The sequence below is a fragment of the Varanus komodoensis genome, unplaced genomic scaffold (genome assembly GCF_004798865.1).
Source record: "Varanus komodoensis strain SLA01 unplaced genomic scaffold, ASM479886v1 scaffold140, whole genome shotgun sequence".
Taxonomy (NCBI): Eukaryota; Metazoa; Chordata; class Lepidosauria; order Squamata; family Varanidae; genus Varanus; species Varanus komodoensis.
Genome location: NW_025335410.1, coordinates 318,129 through 336,831, shown reverse-complemented (window position 1 = coordinate 336,831; position 18,703 = coordinate 318,129). Strand labels below are relative to the sequence as shown.

Here is an 18,703-nt window from a genome sequence, read left to right as displayed (position 1 = left end):
GATGATAATGAAAATGTAAAGCGTTCCTGCAGCGTGCCTTTCTTCTGAGCAGGGAAATGGCTTCTATTGTCAAAAATGGACTTGAGGACAAATTGTCTTTGAAAGTATGCTGCAGACTTTCCACCTTTGATGTGTTTTTGCTTTTGTGAAGTCAGTTAGCAGTTCCATCTTTTGCTGACAGTCAGGACCCCGAGGGTGTGGAATGGGCTTCCACGGGAGGTGGTTGAGGCCCCATCGGTGCGGGTGTTCAAGGACAGGCTGGACGTGCACATGGTGGGCGTGTCGTGAGTGGAGCTGGCTGGAGCCGGGGGTCAGACTAGATGGCCCGGGAGACCCCTTCTGACTCGCTCTGTTTCTATGCTTCTATGTTTCAGTCCTGTTGAGTCCAGTGGGGCTTGTTCCTGAGCACTGCAGTGTGAAAAGACAAAGGGTGTGATCTTAGGTAATTTCAGACAGCATGGCTGGCCGGGGGCATGCTGGGAACTGTAGATCTTTCCTCTGTCTAAACTTGCATAGGATTGTGTTCCAAGAGTTGTAAAGCGGGTCTCCATGTTTACATCCACACATATGGACAAACAAGACAGGTATGCGTTCTCCCCTTCTCTCTCTCTCTCTCTCTCTCTCTCTCACACACACACACACACACACACACACACACACTCACACACACACATGCACGCACACACCATCTTAACCCACCCCCTTGTCTCTGCACAGCAGTTTTGCTTGCATTATGAATAATAGGAAATCAGGACAGTTTAGCATCCCAACTCCTTCAACCTTTCCAGTGTAGGGAAGTTTGAAGTGGCTCTGGAAATTATATGAGAGCCAGAGGGGCAGCTTAACCAGATCAGAAAAGACAATATTTAAAATGAACTGAAAGTTGAGAAGTCAGAAGTCCAATTTTCCCCAATAAGCTGTGACCATTTTGTCTGTGGCTGCACTTTGGGATTCACTCATACCTTACAGAAGGCAACTATAGATAATATTCCTATTCCTAGGGAAGATAATGTGCTCATGAGAAAGTCAATTTTATTGCCACAGGATATAACAATAAAAACAAGCATGTCATCGGTGCATACTGGGGAAGAGTTCTCAGTGTATTGCTCTGAACATGAACATTTCAAAAACTTCTTTACAGCCTTAGGCTAGACAGACAATTGCTTAAATAAAATATGACTGTCACCGAGTCATGGAAATGCGTACATGCTCAAGCAAGTCAACTTTATTATATATGTTTGAAAGATCTATTTCTGCCCTGAAAAGGAATACTAATAATGAAACCCTATGCATGTTTCCTCAGACATTAGCTTCATTAAATTTGAAGGGGGATATTTCCAGATGAGTGTGCCCAGGATTACACCTTAATGGGAACATATAAATCAAGAGTAAAATTCAGTATCTCCAAATCAATTGTCCCTTCTCCCCACAAGAGAGGTTGGAGGTATATACATTCTGGATTATGTTGTCAAAGAAAGAGCAAAAATGTACAGTCTTTTAGGCAACACAATGGCCATTGTTCATAGACTGCTATTTCATCTGCAATGGAGAAAGAAGCAAAATTAATGTAACGGGAGCAAAAATAATCATAAAACAGTCCACTCTTTTGTAACTAATTGCCCTGTTACTATGATTATGCAATGATATGAGAAAGGTGTCTTCCAACAGCATAGAAATTCTTACACAGAGGATGGTTTGGTTTTCCAGCACAGCTGGAACGGATATGAGTCTATATTACTAACAGTTAGAGGGTTGGAATTACACAAGACGACTTCTTGGCCAGGGCGACTTCTTTTCTTTTATAACTTCTTTTATATCTTTTATATCTTTTATTTATTTTATATTGTTAATTTTAATTTTATATTGTTATTTTTGTATTTTATTGTATTTTATTGTGTTGTAAGCCGCCCCGAGGCTTCGGCAAGGGGCGGCATAGAAATGTTCTAATAAATAAATAATAAAAATAAAATAAATAAGATGGAAGCAGTAAAACATCTGCACAGTGAAAAGGAAAGGCCTTCTCCATTCCCCTTTTTTAATCTTTAAAATATGCAGGTATTTAAATAACCGACACTTTTAATGGTTTGTAAGTCTGCTCTGGGGTCTTGGCCTGGTTCACCACATGCAGATCACAAGCACTCTATGTACTAGCTTGACTCCTTTCTTTCTCAGTTCGCCTCCCTTCCACAATTATTGGCCCTCTGCTCACAAAGCATAATCAAGGACATTTCAACTGATTACCCTACCTTTCTGTCATTATTATCTTACCTTGATGACTGTCACAGTGACACTGTAGCAAAGGCTTACAAGGAAGAGGACAATGAAAGTGGAAAGAACTGATAAGATTTTCTGGAGCTCTTCATCTTCATCAATATCCATAGTCCTATCTAGATAAGCTTCGGAGAATATATGGATGTCAGCTGCTTCTGTTCAGAGAGAAGATTGAGTCTCAGTGCAGTCAAGGAATGGAACAAGAAAGAGTAACACAAGGAGAATGCAGACTGGGAAACTGAAGAAGTATGAAGTATGAAGAAGACACCTGGAAGATTCCATTCAACATAATCCTCTCCTAGCTATTTGGTCTGCATGGCTTCGACAAAGTCCTTCTTGAAAGGATTGTGCAGATAGAGTTCAACTTGCAAACATTACCTATCATTACCTAACTGAATATGTATATATTCAGTTATGGCTTAATACAACTTTTGACGATAATGAAGATACAGTAGTGTATAAAATAGGGATGGGCAGGAAGTAGCATATGAATGCAGTTATGAAATGCAAACTCTTAAACTACCTTTGGCAGATCATGCATTTAGCATCCATTGAAATACCATGCTGATACTGGGCAAGCTGCTATGGGTGGAATTTTCCAAGAAGTGTTGTTTCCCATAGCATTCCAGTGGGAATTGGTTGTCTCATTCCAGCCTTGGGTACTTGAAAATCCATCTTAACTCTCCTACCAACATTTCTCACAAGTCAGATTTTCTTTGTTTTCAAAAACAAACTATATTGTGAATAGTTTTCTTCAGAGAACGTGTCCAGATAATGCTTTAACTTTTAAGACACATCTATCTTAGATACTCACTGTCATCCTCACCTAACTTTTTCCATTGACAAATCGATAATAAAACTGGGGCAGACACAGCCAGGGCAACAGGCTATCGGAGGTGGAAGGGCGGAGGATGCATTAGAAGAAGTTCTGATGATGGTAAGTAGCAAGTTCTGGCTGTGTTCAGACACTATTAAGGAGTTGTGGGGAAGAAATGGTTTACCTGTGTTCTTGCCTACAGCCTTCTGAGTTGTGTTGATGGGCAATGCCTCATGTGCCACCAGGCAACTGTACATGTCACCAGACCTCCAGTTCTGTGGATTGATGTTCAACATACTGTAGGCAAAGAACCGCTCGGGTGTTTTGGACTCCATTGTCGGCTTGCTGGTAAAGTAGTCCTCATCACTCACTGGCTGATCATTGTGGAGCCATTGTACAAAGATGTCGCCAGGGTAGAACCCTTTCACCAAGCAAGTGAGGGTGCCAATTTCCTTCAAAGTTAGTTCGGAAGGTGGAAGGATGTAGACAGATGGTGGGAAGCTGGACTTACCTGGATGGTGAAAAAGAGAAAGGCAGAAATCTTGTGAGCTGGGTTTTCCTCCCTTCACACACTCAAGACTGCAGACTGCTTCTTCGCAAAAACTCTTTATTCACCAAAGTATATCCAATAAACTCCATCATGACAGAATGACCCTCTGAGAAGGCATAAAGTGGTTTGTTGAACCCAATCCAGTGCCTACTCCTAGGAACCCTTCTTTTGAGTATCTCTGGGCCTCATCCCTCTGGGAGGGTCCTTTGGAAGTGAGCATGCCTTTTCTCTGTACTCCATCCCTCTAGTTGGCTAGCCCTCCCCTCCTGATGTCATGTCTTTGGTCAAGAGCCTTCATTTGACTTGAGAACTCCCTGTCCATGTCCCTTCCTGAGAGGTGCACACCTTGGTTATTCCCAGAGCTTGCCTGGGCACCTGGAGGGAGTGACCTTGAGATAAGCTCCTCTGCATCTCTCATCTCGAAGCCTGAAGCCCTAAATTTCCTGGCCCCTCTGCCTCCTCCTCTTCTCTGACTCCAGATTGGCACGACCCGGGCGTGTGTGCCAAGGACAACTGTCCCTCTCATTCTCAACAGGAATTCAGTTTCTGTCCTATTGTAGAAAAGTGTGGCTTCAATGTGGCCGTGGACCAGTATGAGTCTACAAAAGCTAAATCAGTGTTAACCATCCGTGTCTTTGACTTGGATATACGCCAGGAAACTGATTTTCAGATCCTTGAAGCACCCTCACTGACCTTAACCAAATCACAGTTTCTCCATTTGGTCTTCTCAAAGAATTGTAATGGAACTGATTATAAGCAGTTGCCATCATAACAAGAAAGAACAAAAGAGGGCTACCCTGTTTGTGGGCTTCCCATTTGGATCTGCTTGGCCATGTAACACTGGACTAGACAGACCTTTAATCCACCACTCTAATCCATCACACCTCTTCTTATGTTTTTAGGTATTTGCGGAGTCATCAGAAGGGGAGGTAATTTTTTTCTAACAGATGTTGAAGCAAGGACTTCTTTGGGTGCACTGAATGGGCTTTGGAAGACTTCCCCAACCCACCACCAAATCCTCTTGATTCAGGTAGTGTGAAATATTCTAAAGATAGACAATTTAGAGACTTTGGAGTTCTCACACCCAGAGACTTACAGAAACTATTGACATTCATACTGTATCTCTTTGTAGGGTTATGTTAATAGGCACCTACCAGTAAGCTTTTTCAGAGGTTTTTCCAGAGGTTCAAGAAGTAAGTCTGGAAAAACAACTTTGCAATTAAAAGTTTCCCCACTGTTCCATTCGGTTGGAGGTACCATGGCTGTAGCCTCAATATATTTCCGCTTGTTTTCCTGATGTATGGGCTTTCCCACTTCAGTGTCCAGTGTTTTTTTCTCAGATCCCTGTGTCCAGGTGACAGTTAGCATGCTAATATTGAACTCAAAGGGAATGTTGGAGATTTTGCACGTCAGCTTGGCTGAATTGGTTTGGTAAATATCAGCAAAGGATGGTGCAATGGTTTCCACGTGGACGTTTGAGGAGCAATTAACACGACTACCTAATGAGTAACAAAAGAGAAGTGAGAAGAGAGCTGAAACAATCCACAATAAATCAGAGAACAGATGCAAAAGGGAGTTTCCTTCTCTTGGACCTTCTGAGACCAACCAGAGCACATTGAATCAGAGGCAGAACCCCTTGTAGTGCCCTCAACCTATGAAGGCACCTATCATCCCACATCATTGTTTCATCTGGTCCAGTAATTTTGGTTCTGGCTGGCTATAAACCCACAAGGACTCAAATAGAAGAATTTGGCCTAATGAGCCCTAATGAGAATCTGCTTTTCAATTTGTTGTGGGTGTGAATTCCTCAGAATTTCTGAATACTACAGGGTTTATATCTTGATACCTGTCCTGCTCATTTGGATCTTAAAGGTGCAGGTCAAGTAAAAACCGAGCCAGAAAATCTTCACACATTCAAAATTTGCTTTTCATTTTTAGGCTTCTTTTTAGAGATTTGCAAATGAATTTTAAGGCAACTGTATCAAGTATCCAGCATTCTGCACTGCTCTTTACAGAAAAATCCCCAAATCACAAAATCTCGAATAGAGGAAATATTTAAAATTAGGAGAACATTTAATGCAGGAGAGTTTGCTTCATCTCCCTTAACTTCTTTCATCTCTAAAAATAAGGCCAGAATTGCCTTAGTTGAAAAGGGGTGTCTGTGGACATGGATGAACTGAGATTTTGCAGAATATTGAAGCTAAGGTGGGTATTGTGGCCTTTGTTTAATGGAATAATTGTTGGCATATGTGCCTTCAGAGCATGGCTTAAAGTCTATTCACTTGTGAGCATGTAGATTTTTAGAGAGACTTCATATATCTTGGGCCTTTGGGTGTATATGACTAGCCACAAGCAGTTATGCAATCATACAAATGAACTTCATCTGTACCATGGCCTGATAAAGTTTTGACAGTGATGGGGATGCAATTGTAGCTTAAAAGGAGTGGGCAGAAAGTAGATTTCTCAATCTTTGGACATGAATGTCTAGCATTCCTGGCCATTGGACTTGCTAACAGAAGCCTCTGAGAGTCAAAGTCCAAAACATCTGCAGATCTACCTTCTACCTACTTCTGTTGTAATCTGCTCTGCAATGAAGGAAAAAGGAAATGTTTCATCCTGAGGATGCTCTTGGGTGGGTGTTTCTTTTATGTGTCACTTTCGGGTGTCATTTGGAATTTTCCAACAAGTGGGTTTCCAGAGTTCGCAAGCTTTACTTCTGCCAAAGGTGAGAATTTAGCATCGCATGTAGGACTTCTGAGCCTATAAGGGGCCCTATAAGAGTATCTGTGGTATAATAATAAGAACTCTAGGAGCTTTTCTACAAAAGTGTTTTAGAGTTGTGGCTTACCACTACTTCTTTCAGATTGTGTGTGAATTCTCTATTTGCCCATTATATCTCATTCTTTCTGTGGCCACCTATGACAACATAACTTTACTCTGGCAGGTGATGTCTCCTATCTAGTTATAACCCCTTGTGCTCTTGCACAAATGCAGATTTTCAGCGCCTTTCCTGTAACACAGCAGAACAAAGTGCACTTGTGCACTATACTGGAGAAAGTGTCTTTTTGCCAGAGCCAAACAGACAACCAAACCTGCCCCCCACAGTGCCTTTTGCCTGTTCATGGGAAAAACAATTAGAGAAAGAAGGCCAAAACAAGGACAAGTCATTTAAGGATGGTGTGTTGTTGTTCTTGTCTAAAGCTCTTGTCAGCTGTAATCTGCTTAGAAAGCCCTTGGTCTAAAAACGTGGAATTCAATGATAAATAAAAAATAAATAAATGTGAGTGAAGGATGACAAGCACACAATAAAACCCTCTGCTAGCAAAGGCCTAAGTCAGTTTGGACATGAAGGCCATTTGTGCAAAGGTACCAATGAGAAGGTGGCACCGGAGACGCGAACGCAGCGTCTCCTGCGCTTAACATGGTATGTGCATGCTTGCGTGTGCATGACTGCATGTCTGTCCCCACGCGTCAGTGTGATCACACCAATCTTGCCTTCTCTTCTTTGGATCATATCCAAAGACAATCTGTTGCTCCAAATGTGGAATCTAAACTTTGATGGTCCACTAACAGAGAGGGGATACACTGTGCCAGGATACTTGCTGAATCACTGTTGTTTTGCCTTGTACTGCAGAGCCTGCCATTTCTGGGAAGAAATGGGGTAAACTGGATGGAAATGGGAACTAGCTGCACTTCAGCGTTTGTTCATTAATCCTTACATAACCCAGTTAAATCTGAATGGAGCAACAGAAGACTTCAAGTAGTTCCTTTACTGACAAGCAATAACTCTATGGGTTGTGAGAATAGGAACAGGGCTTATACCTCCCTAGAAACATTTTGTCTCTGCTTCCAGCCTCTTTTTCCTAACGCTGGCTCCTGCAGACTAGCCAAGACTGCAGTCTTTGGCTCCTGCGATTTCTCTGAATGTGCCTCCGTGGACACACTACAGTTGTGCGCATGTGATAAAAACTCCAGAACAACCCTCAGTTAGGGATGCTTCTGGTGTTAGGGATTTGGCCTTAGGAGGAAGTATTGGAGTGGCTGTCTGTTTTGGCTCCCGCCTTTCTTTTGATCCTGCGAACCACTCATCCCCTTCATAACTGATTGGACCTTGCAAATGGGAAAAGAGATGTACATGCCTGCATGTGCACATGCTAATTCTGTCCAGACCGGAGTAGTTTTTCATGAGAGCAAAATCAATGAAGCTTAGGGTCCTTTTAGCTTCTCAAGCCTTGTTGATGCACACAAGTATGTCTGGAGGTTTTAAGGCTATATTCTCAAGGTTTACAGGTTTGTGCTGAGAAATTTTGTTGCTGGTTCTATACCAGAATGTATGCAAGGAAGCCTCAAAAATGCTATCCTTTGACCTAGAACAGTGGTGGTAAACCCATGGCACGAGTGCCACAGCGGGCATGCAGAGCCCTCTCTGTCGGCACACGAGCCAAGTCGCCCCAGCATCGCCCCAGCAGCCGAGCTTCGGATCACAGTGCACATAGGGGCCATGTGCATGCTCAGAAAGGATAGCGGTGCCAGGCGATGATGTCACGAGCCGTGACGCATTAGTCGTGACTCATCCAAGCTTTCGCATGGCCGGTCAGTGCGCTGCCAAAGATATTTATATATATATATTTATGTGTGTGTGTGTGTGTGTGTGTGTGTGTGTGTGTGTGTATTTGCTTGGACTGGCTGTGAGTTGTTTTTTCTATACTAAAACCTCAGTTTTCAGATTTTATTGCAGTGTTGGCACTTTGCGATAAATAGGTGGGTTTTGGGTTGCAGTTTGGGCACTCGGTCTCTAAAAGGTTTACCATCACTGGATTTGGGTTACAAAAATGAGGTGTCCTGGCATGATTTTGATGGCTGGAATGTGTTTAGAATGGGCAGAAATGTTGAACTGTGCAGAAACAGCTACTCAAGGAAGGCTTTTTCAAAATCGTATCATTTCCAATGGAACTTTAGCCCTATATTAGGGTTAGCGGTGTGCACCAGGGTAGGGTTAGGGTTAGAACAACGAGGTGTCCTGGCATGATTTTGATGGTTGGAATGTGTTTAGAGTGGGCAGAAATGATGAGCAGGGCAGAAAAAGCTACTCAAGGAAGTGTTTTTCAAAATCGTATTGTTTCCAATGGAACTTTAGCCCTATATTAGGTTTAGGGGTGTGCCCCAGGGTAGGGTTAGGGAAATGGTGGTGAACCCATGGCACGAGTGCCACAGTGGGCATGCAGAGCCCTCTCTGTCAGCATGTGAGCCAAGTCACCTCAGCATCGCCCCAGCAGCTGAGCATCGGATCACAGCGCACATAGGGGCCATGCGCATGCTCGGAAAGGAGTAGCAGTGCCAGGTGATGATGTCATGAGCCATGACGCATGAGCTGCGACTCCTCCGAGCTTTTGCATGGCCCGTCAGTGTGCTGCCAGGGATATATATATGTATATTTGCTTGGACTGGCTGTGAGGTGGTTTTTCTAAACTAAAACCTCAGTTTTCAGATTTTATTGCAGTGTTGGCACTTTGCAATAAATAAGTGGGTTTTGGGTTGCAGTTTAGGCACTTGGTCTCTAAAAGGTTCGCCATCACTGACCTAGAAGATTAATTTGATGGCACCAACAGCTCTATTATATAGTACATTTGCTAGGTGAGAAATATGTTTCGGTGACCCAAAATGGAAGCATCTCATGTGCTTGGAATTGGGAATGTTTATGTGTATTAATGCTTTATTGGTGTCTCAAGACCTTGCTTAAAGAGTAGGAGAGAAATCAAGCCAAGTTGGATAGAGCTTGTCCAGAAATAAACCTGTGGAATATACTTTCCTATTGAAATTGCTCATAGCAAGCCAGAAGTTTTCTTTGTTTTGAAGAACACTTTTTATTGCAGCTGGTTTGTTTTCGTCAAAAAGATGTGCCCAGACAATGCTTTAACATTTAAGACACATCTTGCTCGGATCTCTCCTCCTCCCCACAATTTTACATGGAAGACTCAGCAAAAAAACAGGGTGAGACACAATGAGAGGATCAGATGCAAGAGGAGGCAGAGGGGCTGGAGGATGGTTAGTAACAGGTGGTGAGAGTATCAGAGAATTGTAAGGAAACATTAATAACAGCTGGTTTACCCATGGTCTTGTCTATAGTCTTCTGGGTTGTGTAGAGGGGCAGTGCCTCATGCCCCACCACGCAGGTGAATTGGTCGTTGTTGCTCCAGTCCTGTTCACTGATTGTCAACTTACTGTAGACGTAGTATGAATTCTGTTTCTCAGACTCCTGTGTGGGCTTACTGGTGATGTATTTTGATCTGCTCACTGGCTGATTGTTCTGTAACCACTGCACCAATACCTCATTGGGGTAAAAGTTATTCGCCAGGCAAGTGAGGGTGGCCGTTTCCTTCAAAGCTAGCTCTTCTGTTGGAGGGGGAAGGATGTAGACTGATGGTGGGGAGCTGGGGCCACCTGGATGGTGAAAAAAAGGGGTATTAGAAGATACAAAATATGTATTCCTTACAGTTCTTAACTGTGATTTCCTTGTTCCATAGGATGTCACTTAACTGTTGACCTCTTGGCTCTGCAGAGTAGCGTGGTTGAGAGGGAGAATGACACATTTTGTACCAGAATGGAAAACTCCCAGTAGGTGAACTAGTGAGACCAGACCAGATATTGACCAGACCAGAGGTGCTGACCTAGTTTGTATGGTTGTCTCTAAGGGACAGAAGATCATGGCATCTTTGTGTGTAGTCTGTGTGTGTGTGTGTGTGTGTGTGTGTGTGAGAGAGAGAGAGAGAGAGAGAGAGAGAGAGAGAGAGAGAGAGAGAGATTTGTTTATGCACTCTTTCCCCTTCAGTCGTAGTGGATTCCTGAGGTGGGCTGAGGAGTTTGCATTTGCTACCAGTTCAAATCTATGTCACATGAGCTATCAAGTCAAGCTAGCCAGTTATGGTGGCCCAGGAGGATCTTGATGAGCTCTGGGCTGCCTGTGTCACTCGTCATGAAATCCATAAGACAGCAAGATCTTGGTGGCCACAAAAATTAATGCAGAATTGCCCTTGCAAAAGGGGAGGATTCAGTTTCTCTTCCATCGTAGAAGAGTGTGGATTGAAAAGGGATCCATATCACTCAAAGGATGAAAGGTTGGAAGGCAACTTATTCAGTGGTGATGATCAGTGTGCTTGCTTTGGCTGTTAGATAGGAAGCTGATCTTCGAATTCCCTGAAGATCAGGGCACAGGTTCTCAGTTTGGTCTGTTCGAAGAATCCTAATAGATCAAGTTCCGAACCAGTTGCGTTAAGCAAGAACGAAAGAGCAGCTGTGCTAAGCAAGAGCTATTCCGTGCTTGTGGACTTCTCACTGGCATCTGGTTGACTACGGCAGGCACACAGGTGGGGCATTCGTCTAATCCACCATTCATTGGGATACTCTAAGGGGGATTCATTCGATCTAACAGGCATTGGAACAAGGAATTCTTGGGGTGTGCTGAATTTGTTTTGGACTCACGTGGAGTTCAATATGCTGAGGGCAGTTTTGAATTATTCTGAACAGCCTGGATCCTGCCTCTGCTGAAACAAGGGACACGGTGTTTCATCCTTTCATGGGATTATGTTAATAGGTACCTACCAATGGGCTTTTTCATAGATTTTTCCACAGGTTTAGGAAGTATGCCTGGAAAATCCACTTTGCAAGTGAATGTTTCTCCACTGTTCCACTCAGCCGTATACACGGTGGCTGTAGCTTCAATGTACTGCAATCCATTTTCCTGATCCATGGGCTGCCCCAGTTTAGTCTCCAGTGGTTTTTTGTTAAGTCCTTGAGTCCAGGTCACATCCAGAGATGAAAAGTTCGCATGAGAGGGTACGTTGGAGAGTTTGCAAGTCAGTTTGGCTGAGTCCTTCTTGAAAATATCAGCAAAGGACGGTCGGATGGTTTCCACATTGACATTTGGGTAAGAATTGTCACCAGTAGCTGAAGGGCAACAAGAATATTAGTACTTGATTATAAGAGTTTACTCTGCTCCAGATTTCCCCCTGCGCTCCTCCTGCTGTACTTGCAATTGTAATGTTTAATTAATTAATTGTAATTAATATTTTTAGTGTTAGCTGCTTAGAGAGCTATTGGGCTATTCAGCGGCATATGACTTTGCAAATAAGTAAATAAATAACCATATTCATTTCCACAGTAAATCAAAAAACAGCTCCCACTGAACATCATATCGTGTTAGCATCTAGACTGGCGATATGCTAATATGTATGCTGTATGTGCCTTCAAGGCATGGCCTATAGTCTATCTAGGTGTGAATATGTATTTTTAAAAAGAAATCTCATGTATTATCGCATGACCCTTTTGGTGTATATGAATATCCATAAATGCTTTTGAATTTATAAAACAAACTGCAGACTAAAGCCTAAAATAACTATATCTATTGTCTGAATGAGTAAATATTCTAAGAAAGAAAATTGTTTCAAGCCCTTCCTGATAACAAATGGATAAATGCCATAGTAGGCTGGGAGTACTTCTGCAGGTTCCCCGAGGTTTCGGTGGAACATTTTTTCTGATCGCTACAAAGAAGAGTCTTGCTGATGTTCATATCATTCCAATATTCCACTGCTTAGCCATGGGCTCAAATGTACCACAGTACCGACACACAAAAAGGATAATCCCAAGTGGCTTAGAGACACCAGGGGCTAGGGTGGACCATGCTAAGCCCCTGCCCCGCCTAGATCCATATAGGTAGACCTCCCCAAACTAACTGGATAGTGATTTGTGTGTGACAATGGGGCCACACATGTCTCTTCCACTCAAGGGAAAATCTAGTGCCCAAAATCCACTGGAGAATATCAGATATAAAGTGTGTCCTGCATACACAGGGATGGCGATGAGTTGGGACCAATCCATGGATGCCATGGTGAACATGATGAAGTGACCTAAGCATGAATGATGGAATCCCTCCAGTGCAAGAAGCCTGGGATGACCCAGTGCCAGGCCTGAGATTATTCCAGCTAGCTCAGACTGTTGAGCAATATGACACAGCAGCAGAATCTTCACCCTTACTCGGCTAGCACATATGTCCATTTGGCAAATGGCTAGATGGAGCATGTGGTCAAAGGAACAATTGCTTTAGGCCTCTGCCAATTCATGTCCCCTAAACCTGCAATGCCAGGGAATAGTTCCTCTGTCTTCCTTCATCCAAGTCTCTATTATGCATGCTGCATTAGCTTCTCAATCAGGGATTAAATCCTGGACCCTCACCCACATGATCTGGTCTTGCAAAGCAAGAGTAGCCCCATATGGGGTGAACCAGCCAGCAAGGGAAGCATCTCTCTTATCCCCCCCTGTGTCCTACAATGGTCTGGTGGGACTCAGGCTGCTGGAGAATGCTGAGCTACTGCCAATCCCCTCTAGGCAGCAGAAGCACCATCTAGCCAGACCTCCTGAAGCCATCTCTTCAAGGGGAAGCTTCTCCAGCCATGCAAGCAAGCAACTTGGGACAATGCGACCTCAGCAATCATCTCAGTTCTTCTGTTCCTGTCCAGTCCCTTGAAACGCGAGAGGGAGCGCGTTTGAGGCTTCCATGGATAGTGGAGCATTGACTGTTACAGCACCTCCCCTGGAGTGCTTGATTAAGCGTCATTAGACAGGCTTCCAGAAAGCTTTCTGGTGTTTAGACTTCTTCTCAAGAGCCATCTTCTCCCCCTGAACATAAGAACTGACCACTTAAGGACTGTTGCACTCAGTAGAGTGTGTGGTTTCATGGATGATTGCCATTTTTATTATAAGGATGACATAAAGGCCTGCTGGATCAGACCAAAGGTCCATCTGGTCCAGCACTCTGTACACACAGTGGCAAACCAGGATGGGTGCAAGATCTCCTCCTGCTGAAGCTCCTCATCAACTGGAGTATGCAGGCAGGCCATCTCTAGTAAAGGAGGTAGCCCATAGGCAGCAAGGCGAGTAGCCGACGGGAGTGTCCTCCCTCATGAATCTCTCCAATCCCTTTTTAAAGTCATCCAGTTTGGTAGCCATCACTGCTCCCCCTGGCAGTGAATTCCATAGTTTAACTGTATGCTGTGTGGAGGGCTTCCTTTTATCTTTCCGAAACCTCCCACCAATCAACTTCATATAGTGCTTCTATGGTAAAATGCTACTGTTTGGATAGTATCGCTTTTTATGTTCATTGCTTTGCTTCCTCCGTGGAAAACATTATATAAGTTTATTTATAGCACTCCCAGTAATAAAAAGTTTACTCACAGTCAAGCCCAGAGAATCTAGGGATCCTTCTACTAATGCCGCTTTCACAGTAGCAAACATTATCTGTGGAATAAGAAAGGAAAGAATATTGCTTGGTCTGAGCATAACACAGTTCCACGCCACAGAATAAGCACATCCTATTCACCCATATCGCTAATTAAGGGTAGATTTCAAATCATGTTTTCAAGTCATCTTTGTCAAGATTTCAAGTCATCTTTGCCTTCTAAAGAAATCAATCATTACGCTCAGAAGGGAAATGTTTGGTCTCAATTAGGCTTCAGTAATGGCTACTTATACTGAGAAGATAAAGTGAGGTATCGTTCTAGCTGGGTATTGGATGAATGTTCACAGGCAGTCTTCATTGCTAGAAACTGCTTTCTATAAAAGTACATGGCACAAAAGATCACTGTGGATGTTCCCAGGTAAAGCTTATACTGTGAGGTCCTTCAGCCTTAAGCTCAAATTGTAGTAACAATGTCATCTTCTTTTTATTTATTTAATTTCTATACTGCCCACTAACCAATGCAGGCTCTATGGCCTTACTGGCCCCATCTAACTCTACTAGTCCACGAGTCTATCATTCTGCTTCCAACTTTCTCTAGTCTTCTCACCGTTCCTTCTTTCCTCCCACAAAAACAATTATTAGGGTGTGTGTGTGAAAGAATAAGGTCGCATAGTGCCTTATAACTGAGAGGTAGAAGCTGTAACCTGGGAAACGCCTTTAACTTCTAAGGTTGCCATGGCATGTTCTAACTGTTTGCTTCTTGCCTTATGGAACCGGTCCAGGTTGTTTTTGGTGGCAGATGGAATAACACAAACCAAACTTACTTGGGTGAACGACTTTGACTGTTTTATCTCCAGCACTGCAGTAGAATGGAGAGCAACTCTTCCATTCAGCAACAGGAACGCGGGCTGAAGAGCTTGCAGAGAATGTCTCAGAGTAGAAAACTGAAGGAAATGTCATAAAGTTGATTGCATTGCCACTGTCATTTCTATAATCTTTCCAGGAAAAAGTGATTGAACCAGAGTAGAAATCTGTAGCCCAGCATCCAATGTCGATATTTGTTGAACCCACCTCTTGTGGAATGAGGGGGAAAAGACTAGGGCTACGCTGAGGGTCTAAGAGAGAAGAAAAACAAAATGGCATTGGATTTTTGAGGACTGAGCGTTCATCTTGGATTGAGTAACTAGAAGAAAGTGAATGGTTATTTGTCAGGAAAGAAAGGCAGGATTATCAAGAATTGCAATATGCTTTTCCCCAGTATAATTGTTCTCCATGCAGCACATTGAAAAGTTGATCTTCCCTGCTTGCCCACTGGTCGTTGGCTTTGCTTCTCTCATCGGAGAGAATGAAAGTGCTTCACCAGGCTTTGCTTGCCCTTCTCCCACTGCGCAAAATCTACTGGCTCCAGTATTGCAGAAAGTCCAGCAAGCACTGGATAAGGGCATCGATGCTGGTCCCTGTTTCCTTGTCTCTGCTCCAACATCGGGAGTGGAAGCAGGGGGCAAGGCATTCCAATGGTTGTCTCTGATCACAGGTTGGTGATAGCAAGGTATTCTTCTCCTTGGCTCCTCCTAACATCTCCAGTATTTGTCAGACTTGGAATCATGGCTTGGAAAGGGGAGGGGATTTGGTGATGGGAATGTTTCATGGATGGACCCAGATTTCTGAGGCTGGAGGTGCTGCCTCCATGGGTCAGAGAGTTCTCATCAATGAGCTTGATTCATACTCTTGTTCACCACAACTCTGTCAGCCTTCAGGTTGAGGTGATCAAAATGTGGATAGCCTCTGAATACTTATTTGGGGACATGCTTTTAGATTTAAGGGTGTGTCTGAGCACATGTTCACCCAATAATTTATTTTCATGGCCAGAATGAAGCTGTCTAGGTTTTCTTCCATCTTGCTAGCCTAATTTTGAAGTTGCAGGAAGAGAATCTTTTTTTATTGTTGGTGATGATAAATCATGGGGAGTCAGTGGCACTTGGTGATTTCCTGTCTGTCTTCTTCCTATCCACATACTATGTTCCTGATCCTATGCCTCAGTTCCTAGTGTGACAGTTTTCTCAGTTAGCCTATGTAGTCCATACTTCTTGTCCGAGGCAGCCAGCCAAGGAGACATGGGGGCCAAAAAGCAGGATGTGACAAAGCAGGGCAGGGAATGGGAGACTGCTGGTCTTCCGGATTTTGCTGGGCTCCAGTTCCCCTCATCCCTGAGTATTGGCAATGCTGGCTAGGATGAATAAGAGCTGGCATCCAACAACAAAGGTCCCAAGCTCCTGATATAGGGCACTTCCCATGCTTGCAGAAAATATTATATTTAATATTAGTTATAAACTTGCAAAAGAAAAAGCTCTTCCCTCAGGTTTCAGTAGACATTTCAGAGCTGCTACCCTTTTGAATCTAGAAGGTTTTAAAGGCTTATTTTAGATTTGGAAAGAAGGTCCTCTCTTTGATTTTAATTGTATCCTGCCTGAAGGATAATTTCAGGTGCTGTGCAGGTGCCACCTGTAACAACTAAGTCAACCTTCACTAACCTGTTGCTCCTCAACTTTATCAGACTATAATTCACAGCATCATTCCATCAGCCTTGGCTGAGAATGGTAGTCCAACACTTCTGCAGGACACCATGTTGGGGTAGTATCCTGGGATGAGTGGCAGAATAAAGGTCAAAACATGAAGCACACTTAATTTGCCCTCAAATTCTACCCTATAACATGGAGAGCTCCCCACCCACTGCAAGATTATACCACTAAAATGTTGGGTTACATGAGCGGGAAATGGCCCACATGCTTCAGGCTCTGCTATGGTGGTAGAAATCCATCCTTTTTAACACCAACACCAACACCAACACCAACAGCACCAGCACCAGCACCAGCACCAGCACCAGCACCAACCATTCAGGAGAAACAAATCAAACAAAGAGCAAACTTCAATGGCAGAAGGTGTTCTAACCCCTTTCAGGAAACTATCCATATTAGAGCAAAGAAACACCATTGAAACAGCCATATTTCCCTGCAATAGCAAGGACAAAAGCCGTCAGCCTCCTTATAAACCATCAAAGGACATCTGCGTTGTACTATCAACTGAGACCAGTGAGAAGAACTAAGAAACAAGCCTCTAGCACAGAGGCATGGGTTTGAGGAAATGGATATTCAAGGGCCTTCTTATAAGCCTCAGAAACCGGAGACCTGGATGTTTTCCAAACTCTCCTGTGTATGTACAGTGGGTGGGCTGGATACTTCACCAGGGATGTCAGATCTGAGAAGACATGCTCAATGTAGAGGCTGAGGTGATGGTGGAGGTTGCTGTGGCGATGGACCCTATACACTCAGAACTTTGCAAGAAGTTAGGGTGAGTGGGGCTTAAGACCCTCTCACCTAAGTGTGGACTCTGGGAAGTCAAAAGGATGTCCAGCTGTCCAATATTTTCCTGATGCTCAACCAAATGTAAGGCTTCATAGAGGATCAGGGATACCTTATCTTTCAGGGTATACTGCTGAGATCTCCTGAAACTTGGGCTTAACTGAAGGCTATTATACTTCCCTGAGGAATAGCAAAGGATGGGCAAAAGCACTTGCTCCATCCAATTTCAGCCAAAAGCTGCTTCTGAGTTGATGGAACTAATCTGCAGTTCCTCCCTTTTGTGAACCTAATACTTAACCGAGCAACAGACTTCTTCCAGCTGAGCATTTGGTTTTCAGGGAGGTTGGGCTAGAGAACCCACTTCTTCCGCCAGACTTTCCAAGGCCCCCAGCAAGCTGGGAAGCAAACGTATTTCCCAACCGGGTGCTGGGATTCATGCAAGCTATGAGGATGATATACCCCAAGCCAGAACTCCCCAGAGAGCCAGCCAGCCTGCTGCTTCCCTTGCCTAGCTATAGCTGCTGTGGACACGGAAGATTTGGTCCCCATGAGAAGTGTTTGGTGGCTACAAGGATTTTCCCCAGTAATCTCTGGTTATCCAACCGGTTTGCCAGCTCTGATCTTTGCTTCAGAGAGTTTCTGCTTGCTTCTCTCAGCATAGCTATCGCTATTATTGACCTGAAAGTGTGGGTGGCTCCCAGCTCTGCAGTAGGAAGCGAGGGGGCTACTCAGGGGGTTCCCCACCCGAAACTGCTGCGGCTGAGCAGTGAGCCACCCAGCTCTTCCCCAACTGAGCACTGGACTTGGAGTGGCTCCGAGTGCCCTTTCTGCTCTGCCTTGAATGCACACAGGTCCCAAAGGTCTATTGCTACGGAAAGCTTCCATACCTCACAACTGAGCATCACAAATGCTCAAAATTGCTCTAAACACAGTTTCTTCACTGTGGAGCTTCAGGGCTGCTGGGTGGGTGTCAGAATACAGAGGTAAGCTCCAGGTTGGGGTCAGAGCATCTACTTCTTTTCAGCTGAGTTCCGATTATCAGAGAAGTTGGGGTACTCCAAAAGCTACTTCCAGCCACCCCAAAACCGCTGAAGAGCACAGTGACATTGGGCTGTTCCTCAGATCATCACTGGCTTCCCCTGCACCAGCTAGAGCTGCTGTTGATCTGAACGGCTCTGCATGCCTCACAGCTGAGCTGTGGGCTTCTGTGAAGTTTTGGGGATGGAAGGAGTTTTCCCAGCCTCCCTGAAGGAAGACAAGGTGGGAAGGTACCTTGCTGTACCTGAGCCGAGTACAGGGCTCCAGAGAGATGCCGGTGGCTCCTGCTGCCTAAGCTGTAGCTGCAACTGACCTGAAGAGCTGCCATGCACCCCAGCCCAGTGAGGGGCTCCGGGCAAGTTTGGGAGACAGCAAAAGCTGCTCCCACCATCCCAAAACCAGAGCTCAGCAGAGGGCCATCCAGCGGCTTTCCTCAG

The 18,703-nt window shown here is 44.2% G+C and overlaps 1 protein-coding gene and 1 gene segment (V, D, J or C); both read right to left on the bottom strand.

Moving 5' to 3' along the window:
• Positions 1–332: 332 nt before the first annotated feature.
• On the bottom strand, positions 333–6,030 carry LOC123020130. The segment is given in 5 exon segments: positions 333–408; positions 2,269–2,426; positions 3,273–3,599; positions 4,793–5,137; positions 6,009–6,030. Coding segments are annotated over 5 exon segments (897 nt in total).
• A 3,452-nt stretch (positions 6,031–9,482) lies between these two features.
• Positions 9,483–18,703, bottom strand: part of LOC123020129 — a 130,768-nt gene continuing 121,547 nt past the window's right edge. Inside the window, exons 23-26 of the mRNA XM_044423552.1 lie at positions 14,694–14,984; positions 13,866–13,928; positions 11,238–11,582; positions 9,483–10,079 (exon numbers count right to left, since the gene is read on the bottom strand). Of these exons, the coding sequence (XP_044279487.1) occupies positions 9,685–10,079; positions 11,238–11,582; positions 13,866–13,928; positions 14,694–14,984 (1,094 nt within the window). The 3' untranslated portion in view covers positions 9,483–9,684. The remainder of the gene's footprint in view (positions 10,080–11,237; positions 11,583–13,865; positions 13,929–14,693; positions 14,985–18,703) is intronic.